This window comes from Amia ocellicauda, chromosome 10, assembly GCF_036373705.1.
Source record: "Amia ocellicauda isolate fAmiCal2 chromosome 10, fAmiCal2.hap1, whole genome shotgun sequence".
In the NCBI taxonomy this organism is placed as follows: Eukaryota; Metazoa; Chordata; class Actinopteri; order Amiiformes; family Amiidae; genus Amia; species Amia ocellicauda.
In genome coordinates, this window is record NC_089859.1 from 14,854,320 (window position 1) to 14,882,002 (window position 27,683).

Here is a 27,683-nt window from a genome sequence, read left to right on the forward strand (position 1 = left end):
TGTCATATCAGCGTCTGCAGGAGCTGGTCAACGGGGGTCCAGGAGTTTGGGTTCATCATTGATGGTGCCACCCTGTCACTGGTTCTGAACGCCCGCTCTGAGGCCAGCACCAGCCACTACAAGAGCATGTTCCTGCAGATCTGTCAGAACTGTACGGCCGTGCTGTGCTGTCGAATGGCGCCCTTGCAGAAAGCTCAGGTGAACAGAAGGCATAATAGCTCTCGACACACTCTTGTTCTGCTGTGCTTTTGTTTGTTTTCAGCTCCTACAACTTATGAATTGGAGTATATCTTCCAAGAAAGGGGATGGGGATGTGGATTCTGTAATGGTGTATGGACAGCTGACGGCAGTGCTCTCCCTCAGTGTCCTGGGTTATGTTTTCATGCCCGTCTCCTCCTCTCTGCAGATTGTGAAGCTGGTGAAGAATTCAAAAGGTAGCCCTATCACTCTGTCAATAGGTGATGGGGCCAACGATGTCAGTATGATTCTGGAGGCTCACGTTGGCATTGGTACGTGATGTATGGGTAGATTCCTTTTACTTACTCGGTTTCTCACCCATTTGCTGGGATAGTTACATTCTACGCAAATGTCTCTGCCAGGTGTGAAAGGCAAGGAGGGGCGGCAGGCAGTGCGGAACAGCGACTACGCCATCCCCAAACTCAAGCACCTTAAAAAGCTGCTGCTGGGTCACGGGCACCTCTATTACGTGAGGATCGCTAACCTGGTGCAGTACTTCTTCTACAAGGTGAGAACATCCTAATTCTGTCCCACCTTGGTTAGCCTCCTCCTATAGGATTATGGGATTGACTGCAGCCTAAAGTCTTTTGTAATGCAATTAAACCACAAATCGCCAGTGATGGGCAGTGCAGCCTGCTGGTTTGATCTAATAGACTAGAAAGGAGGGATATGTTCGTTTTTAGAGTGGGACTTAGAAGACCTAGTGAAAATGATAATTGTCTGCTTTAGAGTATGGGGATTGGATAGGTAAGAAGGAGCAGGAATTTGGATTCTACCATCATTCACCTCTAATAGTTTTCTCAATTCTGCTTCTCTTTGCAGAATCTTTGCTTCATTTTACCTCAGTTCCTGTACCAGTTTTTCTGTGGATATTCACAGCAAGTGAGTATTGGGGAAGCCCACCTGCAGTTCTGAGCAGAGTAAACCCTTGTCTTGACACTGATAGATACCCTTCAAGTGGGAATTCATCTCTGTTTCCATCCATCGAGCATCTGTGACCCAGTCCGAGCTGTGGGGTGCTTCTGGGCTTGTGCTGATTTCCTAAAAACCCAGTCCCAGCAATCGCTGCCCATCACACTCCAGCTCGGGGACTCGTAAAGTCTCTGATCTTAGAATGCCCAGGTGCGTAGGCCCCGGAATCAACATGATTCAGTCGCAAGTATTGGAGTCCACACTGTCCTTTTTGTGTTCTGTTTTTATCATGAGGTACAACTTCCAATATCTGTTGAAAAGTGCCAGCAAAAACCTAGGTGTCTTTGCTGCTGTTCTTATTTGGCCACAGAATAGTCTCATTGGGAAATACTATAATGCATGCAAAAGCAAACTAGCTAATATTTTGTGTACATACGTAGTGTTGTGGACTCAAATACTCGCCTGTCTCTGAATGGGGATTCCTTATTGATGGCGTCTATCCTTTCCTTTCTGGTTGACCTTCCCATTGTCTGGTTCTGGAGTGCTTAGCAACAGTTCTTGTTAGTAGTGCCGACTGATATATATACTCTATATAGTGGGCTGTAGACTGAGATGCTAAGATGATAAGCAGCTATCCAATTATTTTTTTGTAGTCAGTGAATCAGACCTGTAAGAGAAACCAGAGTTTATTATTTTTATTATGGTTCTAAAACAAAAGCAGGTCTGTTTTCAGGGTGTATGTCATATTGATGAAGAAGATCAGATATCTCAGTCTTCTGATCTGGGCCAACCTGGGCCTATATAGGATGTGTATATATCAAAGAGCAGTCTGAAGCTTGCCTGGTCATTTTGCACTGTTGCTCAGAGTAATACGTTTATAGGAATGCTGCAGACTTTGGGGGGGGCGGGGCAAAGAAGAAGCTACCCTCAAGTCAGAAGCACCGAGACTCATCTTTCTCCAGCATCAGAGCAAAGTGACGCAGTGGCTGCAGTAGTGGAGACTCCTGTTGCCCTAGAGCCATAGCCCCGCGTGTGTGTTCATGTCTGTGTGTAATTAACCCTCAGTGCCCCCCCTCCATCCCCCCCAGCCCCTGTACGACGCAGCCTACCTGACGATGTACAATATCTGCTTCACCTCTATGCCCATCCTGGCTTACAGCCTGCTGGAGCAGCACATCTGCATTGAGACCCTACTGGAGGTGGCACCACTCTACAGGTAGGGGGCATTAAAGAGCACAGGCTCCCCAGCACCGACTGGAGCGAGAGAGCAATGTGGAACATATTAATAGATGTTAATTTAAAGTCCTAATGGCAGGAATGTATTTTTTGGGGTCTGGCAGTACAGGGCTGAGTTCTAATACTGATACAAAAAAAATCAAGATAACAGCTGATTAGCACGTTCATGTCTCTCGCTCTATTTCTCTCCTCTCAGAGAGAATGCCAAGAACGCCATGCTGCGTTGGCACCCGTTCTTGTACTGGACAGTGCTGGGGATCTTCCAGGGGCTCGTCTTCTTTTTCGGGGTGCACCACCTCTTCAGCAACCCAGCCCTGCAGGACAACGGCCAGGTCAGTCAGTGCCATCTCATCACTAGGGCTGTTCAACATTTTTGCCCGAGCTGAGCTCGTCTTGTTACAGTTTCTCTCTTTTTAATTGCTTAATTGACCCTTAATTATGTAATTAAACTTCCTACAGAAGGTCACTTACATTCATAACAATTCATCCAATTCCAATCAATCAAGATATAAAAGTAACAGTCTGTTTTTTGTAATTCTTCAGGTTTTTGGAAACTGGACCTTTGGAACAATTGTTTTTACTGTCCTCGTCTTCACAGTAACACTGAAGGTACATTTTTGTATTGTTTTTCCTTCTTAACTAATATAAAATGGGTTACATACAGGATCTAATCATACTGTCTCTCTCCAGCTGCTTAATTGTCATATGTATAGCTTTGTCAGGGAGATGATGGAGGATACTCAGTTCTCAGTGGGAGAGAGTGCTGTATTGTTAAGGCTAACGGAGAGTGATGGACAGCATCTAGTCTCATCCACAGTTTTTCACAGTGATGTCTGGTTTCTGTGTTTTATGCCGACAGGTAGCAGTACATGTTGGGAAATGCGATGTTAATCACCTGATGATCTTTATGAACCTAAATCCTGGCTAAAAATAAGAAAATAAAGCCTTTATCTTTGTTTAACATTTGGGACATTTCTGTTCTGTAGTTCTCTGTATTCGCGCTGAAGCCATGTGTTTATTCAAGGTTATGTTCCAGACAGTGAATATTGGACACACCTCTCTCTCTCTCTCTCTCTCTCTCTACTTAGCTGGCTCTGGACACCAGACACTGGACCTGGATTAATCATTTTGTGATCTGGGGCTCCTTGGCCTTCTACGTCTTCTTCAGTTTCTTCTGGGGGGGAATCATATGGTGAGGAGAGCGCCAACTTGAAGGGCAGTGAGAGAGTATTCATGAGCTGTAACGGTGGTGGTGACCTGACTTTTCATCTCACCCAGGCCCTTCCTCAAACAGCAGCGGATGTATTTCGTCTTTGCCAACATGCTGAGCTCCGTGTCGGCCTGGCTCATCATCATCCTCCTCATCGTGATCAGCCTGCTCCCTGACATCCTGCTGGTTGTCATCCGCCATCCCCAGGGCCCCGCCCCTCGCCAGGTAATGGAGACCACATTACCATCGCGCCTCCCTGCTCAAACCCCTTCCCTCGCCCCTCTTCTCTACCCAACCCATGGTTCCTTTCTCAGAGTGACCTTAGACCAGGAGGTGTCTCCCCATTTTCAGTGATTCAGGTTAAAGACCTAAATTTTTCTCTGTTTCCTTCTTGCTGCTGCTGCAACATCTAGCACCATCAGGTAAGCATCAGGTCGAGAACGCTTCTTCACTGTCATTCTTCCCCCTCATCCCTTCGGCTCTGTCCTTCGATCCTGTCATGGATCACTCCTCCCTCTCTCGGTCTGCCCTGCTGTTTTATCATTGATCATCAGCACATTCGACATCTATTTTTCGTTTATTTTTTCCAACCTGCCTGCACCTGTACCTCTCGTACGTACTCCTGTGCTCCGGTCAGCCTTTTATTTTGTTTCATTGTAGAAACCCAAGAAGAAACTTATCCATTTAGCTAGATTATTTGAATTAATTCACACGTTTTCCCCAAGGCCGATCTATCGGAGCATTGTGCACGCTACATTAAGTTCTGGAAGAATCGTTAGTCAGTCCTCCCAAATGGGTACTGAATAATAATCCGCTGTAGCTGCCTAACCTTTTAATCCAAAGAGGGGTGAGGGCTGCCATTCACGAGTGGATTATTGTGACGATCTAAACTCGGAGGGATTTGCTTTACGGTTCGTACCACGAGGGGGCTGTTATTAATCTGGAGAGATTTCTATTCCTGTAGCAGATGACTTTTTCTTATTGTGCATGTGCTGTGTAATTCCGATTTTCTGTCCTTTCCTACTCTCTCTCTGTCTCTCTCTCTCGCGCTTTCTATACTTATCTTTCCCCTGTTTCGCCTCTCGTGCTGTAGATCAAACGGCGCCTGCCTTCTTCTGGGACATCCACAATCTTCATGCTGTCTCAGACTACCAGCAGTCACAACTTTTCGTGGAGTGATTGAGGTGTTTTTGTCTGTTTGTTGGGTTGTGTCAAGCTTGCAAGAACCCTTCCCGTCCTGCGCTGCCCCTGTCCCACCCACCCCTCCCTCCCCCCCTGACAAGGTTGCATCTCAGAAGTCGCTGCCAAACTCCTAGCCGACACCACACTCCCTGTGTTCGAAGAGGCAACTAATGAAACAGGAGAAGTGTGTAGCAGTTTCTAAAGAACGCCTGCAATTATGGCTGGTTGGTGTGGCACTTCTGAATCATGCAGTTTGTTTACGTTTTTTTTTTTTCCTAGTTGTGTATTGTGTTGCTTGTGTGTTCTTTTTATTTGTGTATTTGAATATTTGATATGCATGTGATCATCCGAGGGTTTCAGGTGCCTTGAAGACTGCTGAACAGGGGAGTAGAGTTATGTGAACTCTGCTTCACACTAAAACTGCCCTCCACTCTATCCCGCACCCCCAACCCCCTCCGCCAGGATAAATTAATTCTTCAGTGAAACGGAAAGCTGCTCTGTGGCTGTGCTTGTTTTGTGCATGCCTATGTAGAGGAATGCAGCACGAGTTCAGGTTTTTGTACAAAGTCAAAGTTTTACCTGCATGTTTGCATCGAATATTACACTGTCCCCACCGAAACAGTGGCAGAGGATTTTCCCTAGTAGAGTGAATGCGTGAGTGCGTGTATTTGTTGACTATGCTAAGCTAGGAATTTACCAGATTTAGCCAGCAAAACATCATGTGCTGCTATCACTGTTTCACTTATAGCTTCTTAAAGTGATTCTTGCGTTGTTAAATCTTAAATTGCTCATCTTAAATCAGCTGTGCAGAAATTGTTTAATTCTGCAGATGCACATGAGATTATTGCAACACAATGGCCAGCCATGGGCCAAACCAGAGAATGACACACAATAATCACGTATTTTATTTGATTGGTGACTGATTTAAGTAACAGTCTAGTATGTTGTTGTTGTGTTTTTCTTCTACCAAACTCTTTATTTCATTAATAATAAATGAGAGAGAACTCATGATTCGTTAATGCGAGCCCTGAGATGAAGGAGTTCCCTGATGTCACAGTCACGCAGTCTGGGATTCCAGTCTCGGCTCAGGTAGCCACGGCTTTGACCTTTCTTAGACATTGGTTGAGTGCTGCTTTCTGAACCCGTACCGTCCATCTCTCAAAGCTTGATGTTAACCTGGAATATGAAAATGCCGCTAGAGTTTGTATTTACCAGGAGAACAGAAAATGCAGAACAGAATACATTGGTTCGTTTCATTTATTTTCAGTCTAATTGTTTGGCAGGCCTTAGTTTATCACCTGACGTAAGACTCTTTAAATAATGAAATTGTGTGCCAGATGACGCCTGCACAAAGCAGGGCTTCATATCTTATCATTGCTATGACTTGGGTCCTTAGTGGTTCCCTTGATTTACCAGCTTAATGACAGAAGTATGGCACAGTAAAAGTGCGTAGAAATCACATAACCGTTTCTATCAAAAATGCTAAGACCAATGTGTAGATCTGCCATTGCTTTTTCACTAAAGTAGATGGCAAAGGTCGAATGAGCTTTTTCTCCTGCTTGTTGGGAAATGTTAAGTGCTGCAGACTGCAGAGAGGGGAGGGAGGGAGGTGGGCCAAGTGGGAACTCTATACGAGAGTGTGTTGGTGGAGGAGAATGTCCTACCATCTCTCCATGTGCCGCAGTGTCTGTCCGTCCCTCTGTCTGTCTGTCTCTGTGTGTGCGGAGCAGGTCTGAGTGGCGTGTCGGCTGGCTGCACTGGTGAGTGTCTAAGTGTCTCTTGCCTCACCATTTCAGAAGAAGCCCGGTCAGTCGAACGCGGGGGGGGTCCGGTCTCCCCGATCTTCAGCCAGACCCCTGCTCTTGAGAACCTTTTCAGAGGAGTACAATACTGTCCTTTGAACAGGTACCAGACCCCCACTGGCTCCGGGACTGTTGGCTCCAACCAATCAAAAACCAATCCACACGGCACTTGCCGGGGCACAAACATTCCTAGCATCCCTAGGGCAGCACAGGCTGGCACACTGTGGCCGCTGACTGGTTACCGTGTCTTTTGAGAGGCTTTGTGAGTAACGACAACAGGGCCCTGCAACTCCAAGCCCTGAAACTAGACACTTAATTAAAAATAATTATTTTGCTATTGAGGTGGTTTTACAGTTGGCTGATCTTCTTAAGGAGACATCCTATCTTGGAATACACTCCAGAGCTTTTTGTTGAGGACGTTCATGAACTGATCAATAACGTATAAATGAAACCTCCTCAGGATTTTGTATTATTGGCTGAAATGGAGGCTCATGCGTCACCTGTCCAATCAGTCTTTCCTTTCCCTTGCTGTGCATTATGAGCTCCTTGCCTTGCATTTGTACAGTGGATGGCTGAGACTCAACGGGGTCCTGGAAGCCTTACTAAAATCCAACAACCAAAAGCCCTCACGCTTGTTCTGCCAACAATGGGCCAATCTAGAACTTCTCCTCTCAGGCCTTTCACTGACCACTGCAGAAACAATCCGATCCCTTTGTGCCCCTGCAAGTGTCGTCTTTTAATTTGAGTTTATCGTTGGTTCCTTTATTTTAACTCAAAGGTGTACTGTAGGGTTATAGTTTGTCTGGGTTTCTTGGTGTTGCTGTTTTGTCTGTGTGTGTGTTTGCGTGCGTGTATGTGTGCACAAACAATCAAAGGTGCAATACTTCCGTTGGTTTTCTCTTTGGACAGTGGTTTATAGCCGCATGCTAGAGCAATCAATCAATCAATCAATCAATCAACCAGTTAGATCAAACAGCCTGAGTGTTTTGCGAGTATTGCACCTTTCAGCTCTAACAGTCTGGGGCTTAGCTCACTGCATGGGTTTCGTATGCTTGGTTCATTACTAATGTGGAATGCTGTTGGGGAGTCTGGATTTTGCAACTTGGTGACTAATCTGCACTTCGGGAATGCTGATCGACTTTGATTACTCCTGGGCCAGGTAGAAGTAAAGAAATGCAAACCTTAAAACCAGGATTAGTTATTTATAGCTCGGGCCACCAGTACAGATCGAAATCTACAAAAAACAAGATATATTAACATATTCTATAGGTCTGTATTACTAATGAGCTATAGGTCTTTTTATTGTGTTTTTTTTTTTTTAAAGAAACCTTAAAAAAAATATTGATTTGACATTTGTTTAATTAAGCAATATTTTGTTTCATATATTTAATCCAGGCAAGAAAGGGTTGCTTTAGTTTACTTCTGCCCACTGGAAACCAGGCCGTTTTGTTTTTCTTTTGGAATGACATGATATGTTTTCTATGATAGATTTTTTTGTGATCCGTAAAGCACTGACCCCTTCCCCCTCCCTGTTTGAGTTAACCCCAGTGTGAGTGCAGTGGGGCACGGGGCGCGGGCTGACAGGTGATGGTTGTGTTTTACCCCACAGGTGAGTGGGGTTGTGCCGCTGTCATACAGACACCTGAGGGAAGGGCAGTGAGGAATCTCTATGCCTGGACAAGTCATCAGTGTGACACTTTGCCGGACTCTCGGCAGTGCCCGTGTGGGTGTCTGTACATGGCACAGTCTGCGCTACCAGAGCCTGTGCCTCCAACATTGAACATATCGTTTAAAAACCCATCCTCTCGGCAACACCATACTACACACAAACATTGAGTCTGCATCTGCTCTCGAACCCGGCTCCCTCTCCCCATGGGTGCCAGCAGAAGAACGAATCGGACAGTCGCCCATCAGGTAGCCATTCGACAGGTTGGCAAACTTCAGCTATGTGGGATGGCACAGGGCAACCATGTGGTTTAATGTAGCATCCTTTTGAGACATTTGGTGACGGCCGCCATTTTACATTGGGTTACTGCCCACTTTGATTTAATTTTTTTATATAAAGGAGGAGGGTTTTTATTGATTTTATCTTATTGTTTATAATTTGTTTGAAGACTTAATGCAATAAAAGCTGGCAAGCCATGCCTGCCGGTAGCTCTGCGCTGTGCTGCAATGTGTTTCATATGCACCTCCCCGCTCCCCTGCCCTCCTAGACTTTTCCAGGCCAACAGCTGCATGACAGGAATATCCAATGGATGCCGTGTTTTGCTTTAGCTGAAGACGAAAACTTTTTTTTTTTTGTATGTGTATTTTTTTTTTTAACAATACTTGCCAACTGGACCAAAACCATGCCATCAGCTGAAACTGAGAACACAAGAGTCCTGCTGAGATTTTATGTTTTGAGTAGTCTGTGTCAATTGAAGCATGCTTTTTCCTCAGACTTGGACTGTTTTGTTTAATTTCTATGAGAAAAAAATAAGTGCTGGTACATTTGGCCAAGTGATGCTATTCTTTCCTTATTTCTTCTGTGATCCAAAGTCAATGGACGTGAGAATGCTGCATGTGCTGTACACAGATAGAAACGTGCAAATTGCGTGAATCAAGTGTGTCCTCCCTTTCACCAGGTACATCCCCACTCACTGTGAACACGGAAGGCAGTTTGCATAGGTCTACGCACAAATAAGACTAACCCAACACAGTGTATTTGATGAAAGGGATTCACATCTCCTTGCTGGACTGTATGGTAGTTCCCTTATGCTTTTCTTGAAAGGGTAATTTGAGTTTTGGGTTTAGAAGGGCCATCTATTTCCCCAGCCCCTTCCCAGCGACTCCAGAGTCAAAAGGCTGAATGCAGGCAGGTTGGCAAGCTCTCCCAAGTTGATGAGATTTCCACCAAACAGTTATAGGTCATATAACTATATTCTATATTGCCATAGAACGTGTCAGTTACTGTCTGTAGTATAGACGCTGCATGCCAAAATTGCTGGGGAGAGAGATCTGAACCCGATGCCAACAAAGCTGAAATCTCAAATAAGCCCTGAATAAAAGTGTACGCTAACTGACAAGATACTGTGTATAAATGCATTTGTAACATGGTACAGTATCAAGTGATGTATATGAGCCTGACTGAGAGTCAGAATGGATCTGTAACCTGTGTTAAACCCTGTGGCATGAAGAATAGAGAAACCTCTTCCTCTGCATAGTATACTTTGTCTCCCCCTCTCTCTCTCCCATAGATTTGCCCTTTAAGTCTGTGGTTCTCAAGCTTTTTATTTTACTGTAAACTAGAGTCAGCGCTCAGCTGATAAGTTCAACTCTGATAAATGTGCTAACTGCAGGGAACTTGTGTATATCAGGACTACATTTCAGTTGTATTTGATTGTGTATGGTAAGGAATGTAAAAAAAAAAAACAGTGTGTTTGTTCTTCAACTGAAAAGCTTTCAGGCTTTGGCGAGGACCACCTAAAATGTTTGTAAAGACCCCTTGGGTGCTTCTATGCTGGCACTCTTTGCTAGTTTGTTTCCTTGTGTCTGAAACAAAGTGCCACTACAGCCTCTGTCCTGTGGGCAGTTCCTCAGGCCACTGTGAGCTGGTGCATCATAAGCTTAGTCTCATGCTTTATACATTCCATTTGTGTACATCCCACAGTCACGTTAGATACTACAGAACGATTGATTCCATTTTTGTTTTGTACATAATTCTGAATTGACGTATTTATTGAAATGTCCGGTTGACCTGCAATCTTGTTCAAATGTTCTATTTTTTATTACCATTAATATTGTTTTATATTAAGTTCTATGATTTATCAGCTTCTACCAATTCAGCTTGCCAGTTTGAAGCTCTGGTTTGAGAGTTCTGATCAGTTGGTCTTGTTTCCGTTCTGTTTTTTCTCTGAAATTCCCCACCCTGCTCTCTTTGTAAAAGGCTGCCATGAAAATGACTGACTGCTAGCGGATTATTGATGTAGGGAGTGGGGATTGTGTAAGAGGGCCACACCCCTCAGTATGTGGAAATGCGCATGAATGGTACAAAATGGGGACACAACCGTAAAACACTTCAAGCCTCACGCGTTTAAAGTGTGCCATGAAGAGTGCATCTCAATCCATTAATGCTGCCTTACAATGTTGTCTTGGCCAGTGGTGTCATTAACATGGTTTGCAATAAAATTATAAGGTCCTTTTCCAAGTCACATTAATGATATACTTTCAGTACCTTTTGGAGTAATGTGATTTGATCAAGATTTCTCTACAATTGAAATTGGCCTACTTGCAGAATGCAAAGTGTTCGAATAAGTTGATCAAATTAATTTATATTATTATTATTTTTTTTTTGAAAGAACTAAATCCAACCCAAAGAGATGAACAAATAACTTTAAGTGAACCACTGGAGTTTAAATCTGACAACCAGTTTTGTGTCCTCCTGTGTGTGCTTTGAGCCAGTCACTCTAGACCGGGGATGGGGGTCGGGGGGCTCCTGTGCTGTAAAATAGTTTCAGTAACCACAGAGATGATTTTTAAACCCATAAATCCATCCTGGATCATCATCTTTGCCTGAATATACTGATGATGTCATTAACGTGTATTTTTAATGCAACCTTTTTCCAGCAATGTTTTGTAAGAAAAAAAAAACCTAAAAAACAAAGAGGAACTAATTGTACACCCGCTATGCTCTGAATGTGACGAGGGAGCGTTCTTTACAGTCTGTGGAGAGGTGGGCTGTTGTGCTGGCAGTGGGGGTCTCTCTCCCAGCAGCAGTGCCACTAATCCACACTGACCACATGCACTGCTTACTATGGACTGCTTCTGGACACGGACCTGGCGAGCAGTCTGCTCCAGACGGCTTCGACCTCTAACTTGAATGTATCTCTTGTATTCAGATCTGAAATCCTTTCAGTAATAATAAAAAAAAAAAAACATACAAAACACTGAAATGCTTGTCTATGGCCTTTTGTCTGTTTTTCTTTGTTTTAGTTTAACCCAGCTGTTTTTATACTGTTTTGAATTGTTTATCATCAGCATCCAGGACTGCATTTGTTCATGTTTATAAGAATTCTTATCCTTAAGGATAGTTTTTGGATTTCTCTTTATCCTTGCTTGGATATCCGTAATCCTTCACTGACCGTTGTGCATAATAACTACAAATGTTTGTTACCCCCTTTATAAAAATAACAGTGCTAGACACTGTATATTAAACTCTATCATTTTTAGTTTTTCTCATTTAGTATGTGTATATATATATATATTAAAACCTGGAATAGCATCATATAAGTGGGTCAAAGAGGTCAGCTGATGCAGAAGGGACCTGTAGCATAGTTGATGGAAAGATTTCCATATGCGAACAAATTGGGGTCTAAGAATAGATTATCACGTGAGTTATCCAGCTCTGTGTGGTACGGAAATATCCCTGTCCTTTGTGTGCGTATTTGCGTATGTGCATGTTTGTGTGTGTGTGTGTTTGTTTGTATATATGTATTTATTAATTAAAAAGACAGTTATATTTGCTGCAGGTTTTATTTGCTAGGTTTGTCACACTGGGTTTTGTGAAGAACAGGCAAGGTAGCTCTTGTATGTGAGTCTAGAATGAGAGCAGAGATGTTGGCAAAATTGTGTTAACTGGCAGTGTATTTGTGTGATGCTGGTTATTAAGAGCTTGGAAGGTGAGAATGGGAGCCCAACCCTGTTCCTTAAGTGTGTCTTTTAAAAATGAGTTGCAAAAAAATAAATGTTTTTAGTTTAGCTTACAAAAGGGCACATCTTGCAACATTATTTATTCCTTAAATGCTATTAATGCAGGAGGAAACTACTGAAATGCAAATAGACTTAAAAGGAAACCCTGCCTGTAGTAAAGACATGTTGTAATACTAGTTAAATACTCTCTTAGTTCAGGTATTTTACAGTTCCTTCCATCCATGCAGTAATGTTTAGTTTGGTTCATTCACTTTCATTGTTCACACTTCACTTTCCCCTAAACTTCGCAATCCCAACCCAGATTATGAAGAAAACCATCCCAACCAAAGCAAAGAACAAGCAACCTAAACTGAATCCAAAAGTAAACAGTTGCTACAGCTGCTGGCGATCTGTAGTCTCGGTGACTCAGGACAAAGTCTGATGCCAAAAGTTAGTTTGTTAAACTGCCAGTGCTGCTCTCAGCCTTGTTGCTTTAGCTCAGGGAACGTGAGAAAGATCTGTGCACTGGCCCGGCCCCCTCCTGGGAGATTGTATTCTCTCCTTGCTAACAGTAGCATTAGGAATCAGCAGGGAGTGACTAATCTAGCCACCCGCTGAGAGCTGCTGTACCCAGGCTGTCTTCCTGCTGCATGATTGGGAATGGTCACCTTGTGAGCTGGCAGACTGGAGACAGAGCTGTGAAGAGAAGAATGAGAGACTGCAGCTGGCTGAGTGGGCAGGCACTGTTTACAGTCTCTTCAGCGAAGCGCGTGTCGGTCTGTGTGTGTCAGCCAGCGAGTGAGGCAGAGAGGAAAGAGAGCGACGGCAGCCTTTGAAGGTGGTGTTGAATGACAAGGCAGGTCTGGAGCTCCAGTGTATCAGCACTGTTCGGGTCACAGGGGCTACAGAACGAGAGGAAGCAGGAGACGTTTGGGCCTCTTCTCTTCGAAAAGGAAAACCCTGGGAGGGAGTTGGCAGAGTTTCAAAAGCCTGTACCTCACACAGCTCGGAGCTGACGCACTGGAGAGCTGAGAGAGAGGGCTGAGGGGATCGCAGAGATAGCAGCCTTTGAGAGGACGGCGTATTTACTCACCTCCTTTAAATGGTTTGCTCATTTATTTAGCCACTTATTAATTCGTGTACCAGATTAAACGAATGGATAACCCAGTGTGCTGCTTTCCGAGTCCGGGAGCTGCTGCCGGCTGCGCTGCTGCAACATAACACTTGGCCCAGGGGGTGAGTTTTCCATTGATTTTTCTGGACAGAACTTCCCCTCCTCTGTGTGTCTCATGGTTATGGTATATTCATGTACTTTTGGCGGCTCTAGGTGACTTAAGCTAGCTGTTGGGAAACCGAAGAGTAAACAGCTGAAGGAGCAGCAGCAGTTTTCTGCTGTGAAGTAGTGGCTGAGAAGTTGCCCCTGTTGTTTGCAAAGCAGTCACCTTCCTCAGAACCAGCCTGGCGAATGAGGCAGGGCAGCAAGGATGTGATGCTCCCGTAGGGACTCCGGAGATCCATGGATCCCGATCCCAGCAATCTTGAGGTGCGGAGGCAGGATATGGGAACATCGCCACAGGAATTGAGGTGGATATCGGAGAGGGAAATGGAGAGTTACTACAGCCTCCTCCAGGCCGGCTCGGAGCTGGAGAGCACCTTGCAGCGTGAGTATCTCCCTCCCTGCTGGCAGGAGGCAGGCGGCCGCTTCCAGACAGCGAATCTTACTAAGTGCCCTCGCTCAGATTGAACTGCATTGCTACAAACACTATGCACTATGCAGCAAAACTGGAATGGCTCTCAGTCCTCTTTAATGTCATCTCCAGGAAGCAGGGTTCGTTTCAGCAATGTTTAGGATTATGCTCTCTGTTTTGTAAACCCACGCTAATAGCTTTATCCACATCAGGAGTCATGCCGGAGTTTTTTAACCCTTGTGCTGCGTGTGTTGTTTACATGCACGGAGGGGAGAAGTGTCAGTTTTGCTGCATCACTGAGGTGTCCGCTTGGGCAGCTCAGAAGTAGCAACTTGCTGTTGTCATCTCCCTGCTGGGGCTGTGGGGACACTGGGACAGACACCCATGCAGTAACCCCCACCTTCCCAGTCAATACTTTTGCAGAAAGAAAGAGTGATTGCAGGCAGCTGTCAATAGTGTCAATAGCAGACCTTAAAAAGCTTATAACTGTGACACACACTGCGAGTTGTCTCATGCAACTTTTTGTAGTTCATGTCTAGTTTTTGTGTTAATCGCTTTTTATATAGGCAGGAGAAAGTTGTACAGCGGGAGAATTAGTGCATGGCAAGCATTACATGAAAAATAGGTCTGGACACAGCAGGCTTCACTTTCCTTCCACTACTTTTTTCCCGTCCACAGGCTCTCTGTAGCTTTATTTGTACACCTTTGACTTCACCTTGCTTTTCAACCCCCTATGAATTTATTTATTTATGTATTTTAAAGAGAAATGGACACTAAAATAAAGGTCTGGCTGCATTCTATTTTTACATCAGTAGGCAGTTTTCAGTGGTTTAATGATTTGTGTGTAATGCAATCTACTCGTGCTTCTCTGGCCTGGGCCAGATTCGGTCTAACGGGGTGAGGAAGGAAGGGCAATGAGAGAGCTTCCGCTGTGATTTCCTATTACCTCAGAATATTCCTGCAATGGAAGGTCGACTGTTTGCATAAGTCACTAAAATCATTATTGTAACAGCCTAGCAACCGTCCTGTAGCCTTACATCAGCCTTAATTATCTGCACTCAGCACTACTGGCTGATAGATGATGCTTTCATTTTATATATATATACGTGTCCATTTTTTTCCCCGACTCATATCTCAGCCATCTTGTGTAGTTGTAGAGTTGCGATTTGTTTTGCTGTTGTTTTTTCTCCCCTATAAACCATATTATTTTGTTTAAACATTGGCCGTTGTTGCAGTCCTTCCACTGTTCCACGCTGGTCTTCTCTTCGTGTTTACAAGTAGTTTGTTTTCTCCGGCTAGGGCTGGAAATGTCACTGCACAGCTGCACGGCACACATTGCGCGTCAGGTGAACGATGAGGCCCGATTTAGACTGCCTGGAGTGCGCCCACGTGCTCTCGGTGTCACTTCATGAAGTGTAATGAATTTGCTCATGTATATGTATTGTGTAGGTTGTGTATTTATGGAAGGTAAAACATTGGGTTGATTTTATTTATTGATTTGTTCAAATCTGGAATGGAAAGACAGCTGCTACAGACCAGACAGGGATACAGAGAGAGGATGGGCTGGGAGCACCAAGGGTTATCTCTAAATATATGAGCAATCAAAAGCAGTTTACTTATGCATCTGTAGGGGCTGGCAGACATTTATATACAGCTCTGGAAAAAATGAAGGGACCACTTAACATTGATTTCTGAACTTGGAGTGGTCTCTTAATTTTTTTCAGGGCTGTAGATAAGATGCCTGTGTTATTTTTGTTTTTGGAGCCAGTTCCTGCATATCTGAAGGGGCTCCAATAAAGCAGGGGAACTTACAAGTAAAAGCATAAAATACACATATTAATATTGAAATAATATGACAGAAAGAATACATTTAGAGGGGCCTATTACATACACTGGAATCTGCCGGAGAATACATCCCCCCACCCCCTCAAGACAAAATTACAGTGCCAGTGTGTTTGAAATCTGAGAAGGTGCAATTGATTGTCAGGACATCAGCCCTGTTCCCTCATTAAGGAATATGAGCAGAGCTCTCTCTATTTCATAGCGGGTTTGTTTGCATATACCCACACAGATCCCAATGTCTTTTCTTTTGGTTGCCATGACAGTGTAATAAAGTTAAGCAGACTAGTGGCTCTACTGGTCAATCGAGGACAGCCTGCACTGGGGGGAGGCAATTACAACAGCAAAAGCCCACAACACCTACAGGAACAGAGACCATAATGTGTGGTCATTATAGACACTGGCTTGCTAAATGCTTTGATAGGCTACAAATGAAGGTGGCATCTTTCATTCACACTGCTTTGATAATTTGATGATTTTTTGGATAGCGCTTTTGCAGTGCAGCAGAGATGTGGGAGGCAGCATTGCTTTTCTCTGAGCCCTGTGATGTTAAATACATTATTTGTTAGAGGACCTGAACGATTCATTGTCTTTGTCTTCGTATTTCATACTGGTGTGCATGTAAAGAAATAATCCAATATGTCGGTTTTGCTACTAAAAGTGTAGCAGCTCTGTCTCAGACCCTGCTAACATCAAATGTCTAAGACTCCTGTGAAAAAGCAGTGAATATTTAACCTTACAGCACTAAGAGCATTAAATTAACCTCCTTAGCAGTTCAATCTTGTTTTGCAATCTCTGTTTACCTTGTCCTTAATGCCAGGCACACAGAAGCCTGCCTGAAACCCTACGTAATGTGTGTCTGCGAGTGTGTGTGTGTGTGTATACGTGTGCCTTGTGCTCCTCGGTCAGGTTAGGTAAGGACATCAGGGATGATGCTTTAAGACCTGTTTGTACCTCCCCAAAATAAACAAACTAACACAAAGCATAAAGCAGGCCCCCAACCACAGAAGGTAAGAGGGATGTTCAGCCCAGCCTGCCAGTCTGCCTACCTTTCCATGCCTAGGGCACCTCCAACTTGTTACTGTCCCTCCAGTGCTTAACAACAGCTGGCAAGCAGAGGAGCCAGATGATTTGCTAGCTAGTGTTTGCAAAAAAAATCTGCAGCAAATACATGTCTTTTAATAATTTCTATATAGCTGTAGATAATATGTAGGTGTCTGAGTGAACGACTGTGACCCCAATTTGTGAATGCATTTTGCAGCTTTATTAATTTAAAATGTGTCCTCCTGAATGTTTAAATAGAAGTGTGAGCTACAGATAGGAGGTTAGAGCTAATGTTATGGCCTTCTGCTGTAATATCTGTGAACACTGTTTGCTGTGTTGTTTTTAATCATCACTAAAATGGTTAACTGAAAGGATGAAGCTCTCGTGGGTTCCCAGGGTTTTTCTTGTTTGATCAGAGTAAACAAAACAGGACTGTTCCATTGGCCTGCTTTGGGGTTTACTGTACGGCTTATTGCTTGGTCAATAAGGATTTTGTTGCCCAGTTGTCTGTTATGATATTAAATCCCGGGTGTACTTGATTGTGTCTTATCAGTGTTGACTGTGTTTTAAGCCACCGGCACATTGTTTACAGATCATGAACCAATAGTTGTCTGTAAATGAACCAGAGTTCTTGTTTTGAATTCATTTTGAATGTGACCAGTGTAGAACTACATAGAAATTAATCCATCGACAATTCACTGTTGCATGGAAATTCTGTCGGTGCAGTGAGTTGCGGGTATGCTGCCTTTTAGGTACACAGAGAGACAGAAAACTGAAAACTGAAAACCTAATTAACGGTTTGCATTGCTAATAGTCTTATTGACTGGCTGCTCTAACGTCGATTGTTGGGCCCACGAATTCACTCGACACTGTGAACCCAGAGAGGTGAAATGGATGAGGATATATTGTTCTGGGTTCCCAATATGATGGATCAGTGCTAAATCCCCTGTTAGGAGAGATTTTACAATATGGAGGGCGAGATCTGAGCTAGGCCACAACAGCTTAAGAAAGGCTGAATACCATATAGGGGCATATGTTCCATCTTCCTCACAAAACTGAAGGCAATTTATTGATCCTACTGACTCATCTGGCTGTTGTGCAGGCTTCTAGACTCAGGATTGAAACATGGTTTCTACAGGACTATTTGTCCTTAAATGCTCCATGTAGCTTGCAAAGCCTAAGTAAATCAATTAATTAAACACCCCCATCTCCAATGTACATAATATCCAATCCAATTAAATACATATAAAGAGATGAACCTCAACTTTTATGAAAAGTGTGCTGGATTGTGGGATGACTTGGGTATATGGATAGCTGTCTTCACAAAGGGCACAGGACAGCGGTGGGCCACAGGCTGGTTTTAGTTCAACCTCAGGACTTAATTACTTAATTGAATTAATTTTAAGGATAAGACATAAAATCACCTGTTTATTGCAGGTCTGAATGACTTGCTGATGGAAAGGTCCCTAGAAAAACTACAGAAACCATACAGTAAAATTGCAGCCCTGGTATAGGCCTCTCTAGGGGCGTGTCTTCTGAGCGGGTCTGGTCACTGGCTGTGGTTTTGCCTTGTCTTCCACTGAGAGAGAGAAATGCTCTCAACCTTGTGGGGGGCTAGGGCGGTTCACTCATTAAACATTTACACCACTGGCAGTTGATCGACAGAGTTCATTAACTAAATGATGACAGGCTGCCATACTCTGTTACAGTGGAGCATGTGTGAGCCAAACTCCAGGTACACATGACTTTTTTTTCCTTTCCTATTTCAGGTTGTATTTATTTTTAATGGCCATTCTTTATTATTCATAAGGCAATGTATTCTCCAAAACTTTGCATGGTGAGTAGTAAACAAATCTCCAAAAGATGATAAAGGGTCTGTGTTTTGAATAAGCAGGTGTATCAGACATATGCCTTACGCCTTTAGTACCTCTTGTTCAGACTGAGTAGCGGTTGGTTATGGGCACATGCATAGCACTGACAAAATATGTTAATACTGTAGAGTGCCAAAGGGGTGCTTTTGCAGACATTGGCTCATACATTTCCTTTTAGGCAATCTATCTGCCAGGTTATTGGGTGTGAACCGCTATGTCTGCCTGATACATCTAATGGGGCCTGTGACTGTTTATGCCAATGGGCATCTCGCCAAAGCACTGTATATCTATATAAGGCTGAAGCCTGGAATGACTGTGCATTAACCCCATAGGACACTGTATGCTTCCAGAATCAACAGGTGTTCTTTCAAATGGGTGTGTTCTATGTCAGGTTTCTATATACATACTGCAAATAAATACATCATTAATTACAGTATCATGTGTGCTATTTCCGCCCCCAAAGAGTAGAGTGTTAGAGCAGGCGAGTGTTAGATCTTGCACATGTCCTCGCACCATGAGAAGAATTACAGCACTAATTCCCACTCTTGCAATGTGATCTTTAACGTATTGTGATCGGTAAGGAGGGAGATTAGGAGTCTTGAGTGAAACAGAGCCCAGGAGCAACAGCTGATTTGACCAAAGTTCAGCCTCGGTTGATTTTCCACGCTTGGGAGCAGTCTGTCTGAGAATAGTGCAGGGGATTATCAGGGAGCCACTGGGAGGTAAATCCAGACCCACACCCCTCACTTTACTGGTGTCACATGGTATCTCTTCCCCCATGGCCCATCCTCTCCATTTAATGCCCTTTTTTTCTCCAGGGAATTCCTTCACTTGTTAGATGACAGCACACACCCCATTAACAAATATATCAAAGTACAGAGGTATAGTTGTGTGAAATTTCATTGCAACAGCTGCATACTGCGAGAAAATCCTATCTGAGCAAGAGGTTCATTTGAAAGAGGGGAGCGACTCTGAGTGTCAGATTTAATAAACACCGACACTAACTGCCTCGTTCGTTGATATATTTACGTGTCTATTTAAATTAAGCATCCACGTCTGATCCCAGTCTGTTATTCTTGGCATATGTGTGGAATGTGGATGTCTTTGCTGGGTGTTAACACTGGGTGGCAGCATTACTGAGTTGACAGGCACCTGCAGAGATTTCTGAAGGTGTTGATTATGCAAAAGGCCTTTGTGTCTATGAGAATAAAAAGCTCCGGGTGGTATGAAGCTGTTTTTAAGATGCTGAATGTCCAGCATCTTTAAGCATGGAGTGGAGATCTTTGGATCAATGTGCAAGCAACTGGGGAATCCAAATGGTTTGCTGTTTAAAAGCCACTGTATAAAACAAGAACTGATTGATTACCATTCCAGATTCATTGTTCCATTAGGCCAACATGCATTTTACACTGCTTCTGAGTTCTGTAGCCACATCAGGCTAATGCAGTAGAACCCAATCTGGTTAAAAGCACTTTTCTTTTATAAATGTAATCTCTTGCATACAGTGAACACCAGGGAAGATCTAAGTGACAATATAACTTGTACTGCGGCAGCTGCACATGAATAGCTATTTTCTTCTTTCCCACTGTTTTGACAGAAACGTCAATCCCGCTGAGCTTGAAGGAGGTCAGTGAATACTTAGAAAAGCAGATTGCCTATCTCTCAGGTGAGCACATTTGATCTCTCCACATTCACACCTTTTTTAAGTAGCAGCTGTTTGAATTTTGTGACTATAGAAATGCAAATGTTAATTTATAATATCTGTATTAATCACAACAGCGCCCAACATTGGGAGGCTGCATCCGGACACCGATCAATACCTTGTTTTTTCGAGCATGACTAAATAAATAGTCAATTAAGTGGTACCGAAGTAGGGCTTTGTTTTCCCCCATGCTGTGGCCTTCAGAACTGCTTTGCAAAGCAAGCCTCTGCACAACAAGGTGCTCGATCTTTGTCTGGACTAGAATGAGAGAACAGCATTACGTCATTGTCTGGGTTATTGTGGTGTTCCTGTTCACAAAGATGGTGTCTTAATTAGTCACTAATCGGTAACAAACTATTTAGGATAGTTTCAATAAGTCTTAATATGTGTAAATATATTCAAATTTGTTTGAGTTTCAGTTATTGGAACAAAGGAAAATAATCTTCAAGGACTGTTGTGAATAATAAGGGTGGAAAGCAGTGCAAAATCCAAGCGATTTGTTTAATTTATCCTCATTCATATGCAATATAGCAAGGTAAAGATTTCTGTAGCATTTTCCATGGCAACCCAAACCTCACAAATGCATGCAGTCTAAATGATAAAATAAATTACATTTTTTTTTATTGAATCCACTTAGTGTTTAGCTATGATTTAAAGCATCCATTCAGTAGTTACACGGTTGAATTGCAATAGTGAATTTAAAACAGGAAAAACAGCTTCTAATTGTTCCACACCTTTGATGGTGTTATTCTTCTCCTTGCCAGGGGGTCGGGGGGAGCAGTCCAGCGTGATCATCACATTCCCAGAGTGCTCCTCCTTCAGTGAGGTTCCAGAGGGGGCCCTGACCAACATCCTCACATACCTCACCCTCATCCCACGGTACGTCCATCTCTATCTCTCCCTCTCTCCCCGCCTCTGCATTGCAGTGTCACTGTACTGCATCTGCATTCTCCACAGGACTACATGACAGCCTGCCAGGTCATACAAGGAGCAGAAAGGGGCCTACTCAGCTCTTCCCCTGCTGTTCTCAACACCTATCGCTGCCCTTTGTGCTCCAGGGTCCCACACACAGTATACTCCCGAAATGTCCCACGAAATGTCGCCCGTTTGTGATGTGATTTAGACAGCTCTTTGCTTATAATTTCGTGTTTACACAGGTGTTCAGAAGGCTCAGAGCTCTGGAAATCTGGCAGCACAGTGTGTTATGTTCCTGCTGAACCAGCGCCAGTCAGGCTCTGTTTAGTGGCCAGTAAATCTCTGATTGTCATGGAGAAAATAGGAGCTTTGATTTTATCTCACCGAGGTGAAGACAAGACAATAAATACCAATTTAGTTCTCACTTGAATCCTTTAATACTTCATCAAAATATGTTAGCCTGTGTTTGAGTATTGTAGCCAAGCAACTGATGTTTACATTTTTCTACATGTTCAATACAAAAAAGTATTGATTTATTTGTATTTAATTTTTTTAACTGCACATACAGTTCTAATTTTAACCCCATCATGGCTGTTTTGGAATGCTTATTTTTTTAAACATACTAACATTTGGTTGTCGTTCATTATGATGATGATAATGATGTATATTTTGTCTTCAGGAAGCGGCAGCCTGAAGTGAAGTTTATAGTGATCTTGGATCGGAGGCTGGACAGCTGGGTGTCCATTAAGACTGCTCTTGCCAGGATAGCAGTGAGTGCTACACTTCATTGCTGAACTCATAATGCAAATACAAACGGTTCCAACATCACACAACGTGTTTTTCTGAAAGCTGTCTTTTACCAGAAGTGAATGTGTTGCTAATATATAATATATACCAAGTGGCCTTGTTGGTGACAGTGACACTATTGTAGATTTCACACAGGACTTGTCCCAGAACTATATATGAACTATATAATCATTGTAATTGGTTTGTGCGATTCTGCTAATGTCCTGTTCTGTCAGTACGGTGTCAATTATACTGACATATCGTTTTTGCATGCAACTGAATTATGTATACTACTTGATCATAATTAAAGACAGAATTTATTCCCTTTATTGGCTAATATGTTTATCTAAGATTTGGCCTAGTCTATAACAATCCGATGAATGTAATTCCCCCCAGTATAGAACAGCTTATTACCTCATTACTGATAGTTAGACATTTTCTCCCAAATCATGCTGTTAACATCAGTGAAACGGGTAATATTACAAAATACGCAATATGCATATTTATTTTTAAACACGTTTCTTTTTTTTTCTTATATATGTATATTTTATTCCAGCTGAGACATCTTTATAGGTTGGTGTGAACTTTTCTGAGTCCTTTCCATCTGACAATTGAATATTTTGGAATCAAGTGAACAATCTCTTGTGAATTCTTCTATAGAAGAAAGTGTGAAGAAAGGAAACAAGTTTTGTCAAGGACATTTGTGCAAGGATACGTTTAATCCAAAATGAAATCTCTAGTCAGTTTCCAATTTAGTAATGTCACATTAACAGGAAAATCTGTGCTTCGAAACTTGATGGGCCCGTACATAAATGTTTTGTTTTGCGAAACAACAAGCTGTACAACGTGAAGGAAAGCGTACGATTTAGAAATTAAAAAATCCCAGACAGCAATTCAATACCGTGATAAGCAGCTAGGACTCTGTGTACGCTAGACTATAATGTGCTGGTATTTCAGAAGTACGCATGTTGTGTGTACAGCCTGTCTGCTGCTCGCATCCGACGGTGCTGTTAGACGTGGCTGCTGTCCATGGTGCTGATCACACGTCTGTTTAACTGTTTAATTTAACTTTTCCAGTGCGACTGTTTAATATGACATTTTTTCAAATTTATACGAAATGCACAACCTTTAATGTTTTAAAGCTTTGTTTTTAATATCAAAACAGCGTCCTGAAGGTATTTGTTTATTTATTGATATATTGAATGTATGATCTTCCCCTTTTACTTGACGCAATTGTGCGTGTATAAACCCTTTGGTTGTACTTATACTGAATCGTATTGTATAACAGACAGTTCAGACGATTATTTATTACATTAAACTGTCGTCCATGCATGCCTTATTATGATACCTATATAAACATTATTAATACTTGATGTTTACCATTTTAACCAGTTAGTTCTCCGAATTTATAAATTCCCCCAGTACACAAAATAGCCTAAATAACATCTGTAAATAACAGATTAGACACTTAATAGGCTAATTTCCTAAGACAATGTACAGTTTACATGCGTAGTATACACCAAAACGATACATGTATGTAAACATGTGTGTGTGTGTGTTTGTGACATTTCTTGTTCCACTTAAGATGCCTTCACACGTTGCCTTTTCCTTATTTGGGCTCGTATTTACTTATTATTAACGGGTTATGATGTAAAAACAACTAAATTATTATTGGGGTTATTTCTATTGTATTATCAATATTATTATTATTATTATTATTAATAATAATAATAATACATTATCTATTATATCACAGCTACCAACCTACTTACTTTTACATAGTATTACATACTACTACTAACCTAAATTATTACAATTTCCAATTACAACTTCACCCCCCCGACACACACACACACTGACTGACGGACTGACAGACAAACACATAGACACTGACATTGAATTGTGGGCCAATTCAAATGTTTCGATTTTAATTAATTTATATGTATTGATAGTATTATTAATAATAGTAATAATAATCTATTTATTTATTTTACATATATAACAAATCGCTTATAAGAAAGTTGTGATGCTTCTCATACCACCATCCCCAAAATGCAGATACTTTTCATTTTGGCACTATTACCTCTCACATAAAAAGAGGTATATTGTAGAAACGTCATCAGCGTGAGCAGCTGCAGACATATTCTGTCTGTAAGCATAAGAAAGTGTAAATACGTGGTGATCATTTATCATGTGGATCTGGAGAATGTTAAAAAAAGAAAAAGAAGAAGAAAAAAAGAGTAGCCTGGTACCGGCGTTTGCTACACAGTGCTGCCACCCTCCCCGCGGCCGCTGCATCGTCGACTTTGCGGCTGCCCGCTGTATCGGCCCCAGTCCCGCGGAGAGGCTGGGAGTAAGCGACAGAAGAGGGGAGATAATCCCTGTAACCCCCTCTTTGAGAAAATAACCCAAAATCTAAGACAATGGCCGAGGCGAACCCGCATAGAGGCATGCCGAGGATGCGGAGGAGCGCGGTAAGGTTTATTTTGTTCAATTTTCAAGTGCATTCCAGTGCATGCTACTTCTTCTCAAGTTCAAATACAGATGGAAAATGCTGCATAGCTCGATTGCTGCAAGCACCTCGGTAGACCGGCTGGCTTGTGCTCTGTGGGGCTGTAACTCTGACTGTGGTGCAGAGACAGAATATAGCTTAGTCATGCAATTCACCAGCGGGAGCTATGGCACATCTCGATTCGCGAAAACCGTTTTATCCCGACGATATCGTTGTGCTTTAAACATAAGGGCCTTAATTAAGCATGCGGATAGGTGGTATCCATAGATATAAGTGCATGACTGCGGGCCTCATGAATGTCAAAGTGTGCTGTGTAATATTGCTGCAGCACATCCAAAAATGCACGGGTGATTTCATTTATTTTCACTGTGTAAGTTACCCAACAGTAGTCAGTAAGTAGCCCCGATTGGCACACGCCACTGGAGACCTGATAAAGGTGGCAAGAGCAAGAACGGAGTTTAACCGTTTGTTGTACAACTTAGTTGTATGTCGCCTCTACTAAAATGTGTGTGTGTGTGTGAGCGAGGGAGAGAGAGCCAGCGTGTGTTAACAAAATATATGCATACATGTTCCTCTGTACCATTAACGACATGCTAATAAACGTGGGGTAGCAGAATAATGTTACTACATTTTAAAGCTGTTTTTATAAGAGTCGACTTTCCAAATATTCATCAATATCACGTATTTGTGTATTGGGATTTCTAACCTAAAGTTGTTTTCCGAAGCGGTCCATACCCATATATAAAATCTGTTTCAATTCGGCTTTATTTTTATTTTTAATTAAACTGCTTTCGGCTATCCGGTCTATATTGTAGCTTTGCGGGGTTGCAGTTCACTAACCCGAGGGGTAGGCTTAGTTCAGGTAATATTACAATTCCGTGCACCTCTTCTGATCCAAAGGGAAATGTGCATTAATCTCTCACCATCTTATTTTACCTTTTTTGTTTTGATTTGTTTTGATTTACCGGGATTTAAAGTGAATAACAAAAAACTTACTTATGTTACCCTTCGTCACAAATATATTCCAGAAATGTAATGCACAATGTTTTTAAATAGGTTTTGTTTTTGTAACGTTTTGCATTTGTTTTATACTTGTTAAAAAAAGAGTGCGGTTAACTTTCTATTCCCCTGGCTGCCAGATATGGTCCTTGACATCCTTACAACCAAATAAATGACAGTAAAGTTATTATTTCTATACATTCCTCAGGATGTAAGAATTGCTGTGCCACTATGTGTGCTGTGCAGGAGGAACAGTCTGGTCTGACTGACTGACTGAAGAAGAGTGACATGCTTTGTGGTCAGCTATGAGGCTGTGGAGATGTCAATCACTTTATTAACACCCTTTAATTGATGGAAGGACATTCCTTATGTATGCAGTAAAACCTAAACAGGAGTACTTTGTGTTAATCCAGCTGTTTCAGCAGAACTTTAAAAAGCTTTGCTGTTATCTTGAGCTTGTCCCTGCTAGGTGAATTAACTGCATTTGTAGTTACACGGTATAGACTAGTTTAAATCCACATTAATAATCTTCAGTTGGATGCTTAGCTGCTGCCTGTGCATCCATAGTGATAGACTGCACAAAATTAATGTATTCCTGTTCCACAACTCTGCAGTGAGACAGTGCAGCCTCTGCAGCAGCACAAGGTGTATAGCAGATATGTATAACAATATAATTAATTGGTGTTTGTCAGGGAAGACACTGCAGTGGCTGTTTTTCAGTTGTGGAGAGAGAGATAAAAAAATGTGACTAAAAACCCAGTAATAAGGATTTTCCTCTCTAGAAGCTTGAACCCTCCTCAGTTGTGAATCCAGGCTGGGCAGAACCAATAATCAGAGCAAAGATTAAAAATAGTCTTTCCAAGGCTGTGTGCCTGGCCGTGGGGACAGTGTGGTGACAGAGTTTTGTAATGTGTGGCCTCCATTCTCTCCTCTTCTCAGGCCTCCTTCCCAGGAAACCTCCACCTGGTGCTGGTGCTCCGGCCGACCAGTTTCTTCCAGCGCACTGTCACTGACATCGGCTTCCGCTTCAGCCAGGAGGATTTCATGCTCAAAATGCCCGTAAGAAAGACACTTCTGTAACCCCTTTGGATTAACAGGTCATCCTTACCCACCATACCAGTATCAGTTTAGTATGAAGTCTCTCAGCTTGTCACTGCAGTTCTGTATCACCATTCAGAATCTAGAGCCTGAATGTAATTAATGAATAATCTGTGAATTAATTTGAGTCAGAGTTGAAGAAACATGTCAAGATTAAAAAAAAAAGAAAAAGCAATATCTAATTTTCCAAACTGAGAACATTTTACAATGGAATGCATTAATTAGGGAGGTAGTTAAAGTTAGAAATGACCTTTTAGGCTGTTTTATTGAATATCATGTTGTGCTAGACTTTGCACTAAAAATGTTATATTATAGGGTCATATTTAGTCTAGGCTAGGACTGTAGGCTAATGAATTGTAATCCGTGATTGAATTGAAGCTTTGGATGTGTATGAAACAGCGCTGGTTTCCCTTTCTCTCTGTCAGGTGGTGATGCTGAGCTCCGTCACTGATCTCCTGCGCTATATCGATGAGAATCAGCTCACCCCAGAGTTTGGCGGCACTCTGGAGTACTGCCACAGTGATTGGATCGTCCTCCGCACGGTACCCTTCACCCGCTGACCACTGGTGGACAGCGCTGCCGTCCAAATCACCACCATTCTTTAAGCTTGAAGTGTGTGCCATCCATCCATAACTCACACAATGTGCCCAATCCATGTTTTGTGTTTAACCGCAGTAGTTTAAGTCGTTATCAAAAATGAACAGACGTGTTACTGCCCGGGGATGGCTGCTTTAACAAACTGGCCTACTTTTTTCCCCAGATTATTTAAAGTGCCCTACTCTAGTGAAGCTTGCCTCTTCGCCCCCATATCCCTGCATGTTGCCGTTGCTAGGAGACCATGGAATCTAGAATTCTCAATGTAGAATGTTATATTTGCCAAAAAAAAAAAAGTCATGAAAATGCTCTTTTACATAATTCCAACTAACAGGTATGTGCACTCCTTCTGTCTGTGCTGGAAGGCTGTGATATACATCTAATAGTGT

At 42.5% G+C, this 27,683-nt stretch overlaps 2 protein-coding genes across 6 annotated transcripts in view; both read left to right on the forward strand.

Moving 5' to 3' along the window:
- The window catches only part of atp11c (ATPase phospholipid transporting 11C (ATP11C blood group)), a 41,351-nt gene extending 30,582 nt beyond the window's left edge, over positions 1-10,769 (forward strand). Inside the window, exons 20-30 of one of the 4 annotated variants that reach the window (XR_010820136.1) lie at positions 12-198; positions 407-509; positions 600-745; positions 1,060-1,119; positions 2,238-2,365; positions 2,582-2,717; positions 2,929-2,994; positions 3,474-3,577; positions 3,664-3,820; positions 4,689-5,866; positions 6,574-6,653. Coding sequence is in view for 3 of the 4 variants with exons in the window: in XM_066715158.1 (XP_066571255.1) it covers positions 12-198; positions 407-509; positions 600-745; positions 1,060-1,119; positions 2,238-2,365; positions 2,582-2,717; positions 2,929-2,994; positions 3,474-3,577; positions 3,664-3,820; positions 6,574-6,678 (1,192 nt within the window). In the remaining variant the exon portion in view is untranslated. Of the gene's footprint in view, positions 1-11; positions 199-406; positions 510-599; positions 746-1,059; positions 1,120-2,237; positions 2,366-2,581; positions 2,718-2,928; positions 2,995-3,473; positions 3,578-3,663; positions 3,821-4,688; positions 5,867-6,573; positions 6,683-8,188 lie in introns of those variants that run through there. The other 3 variants (XM_066715158.1, XM_066715159.1, XM_066715160.1) reach the window with 3 other exon arrangements.
- A 1,429-nt stretch (positions 10,770-12,198) lies between these two features.
- Positions 12,199-27,683, forward strand: part of mcf2a (MCF.2 cell line derived transforming sequence a) — a 35,905-nt gene continuing 20,420 nt past the window's right edge. The window contains exons 1-7 of one of the 2 annotated variants that reach the window (XM_066715162.1): positions 12,199-13,482; positions 13,574-13,907; positions 20,286-20,354; positions 21,155-21,269; positions 21,985-22,075; positions 26,542-26,661; positions 27,126-27,242. In XM_066715162.1, the coding sequence (XP_066571259.1) occupies positions 13,763-13,907; positions 20,286-20,354; positions 21,155-21,269; positions 21,985-22,075; positions 26,542-26,661; positions 27,126-27,242 (657 nt within the window). In that variant the 5' untranslated portion in view covers positions 12,199-13,482; positions 13,574-13,762. Of the gene's footprint in view, positions 13,908-20,285; positions 20,355-21,154; positions 21,270-21,984; positions 22,076-26,541; positions 26,662-27,125; positions 27,243-27,683 lie in introns of both variants that reach the window. The other variant, XM_066715161.1, reaches the window with a different exon arrangement.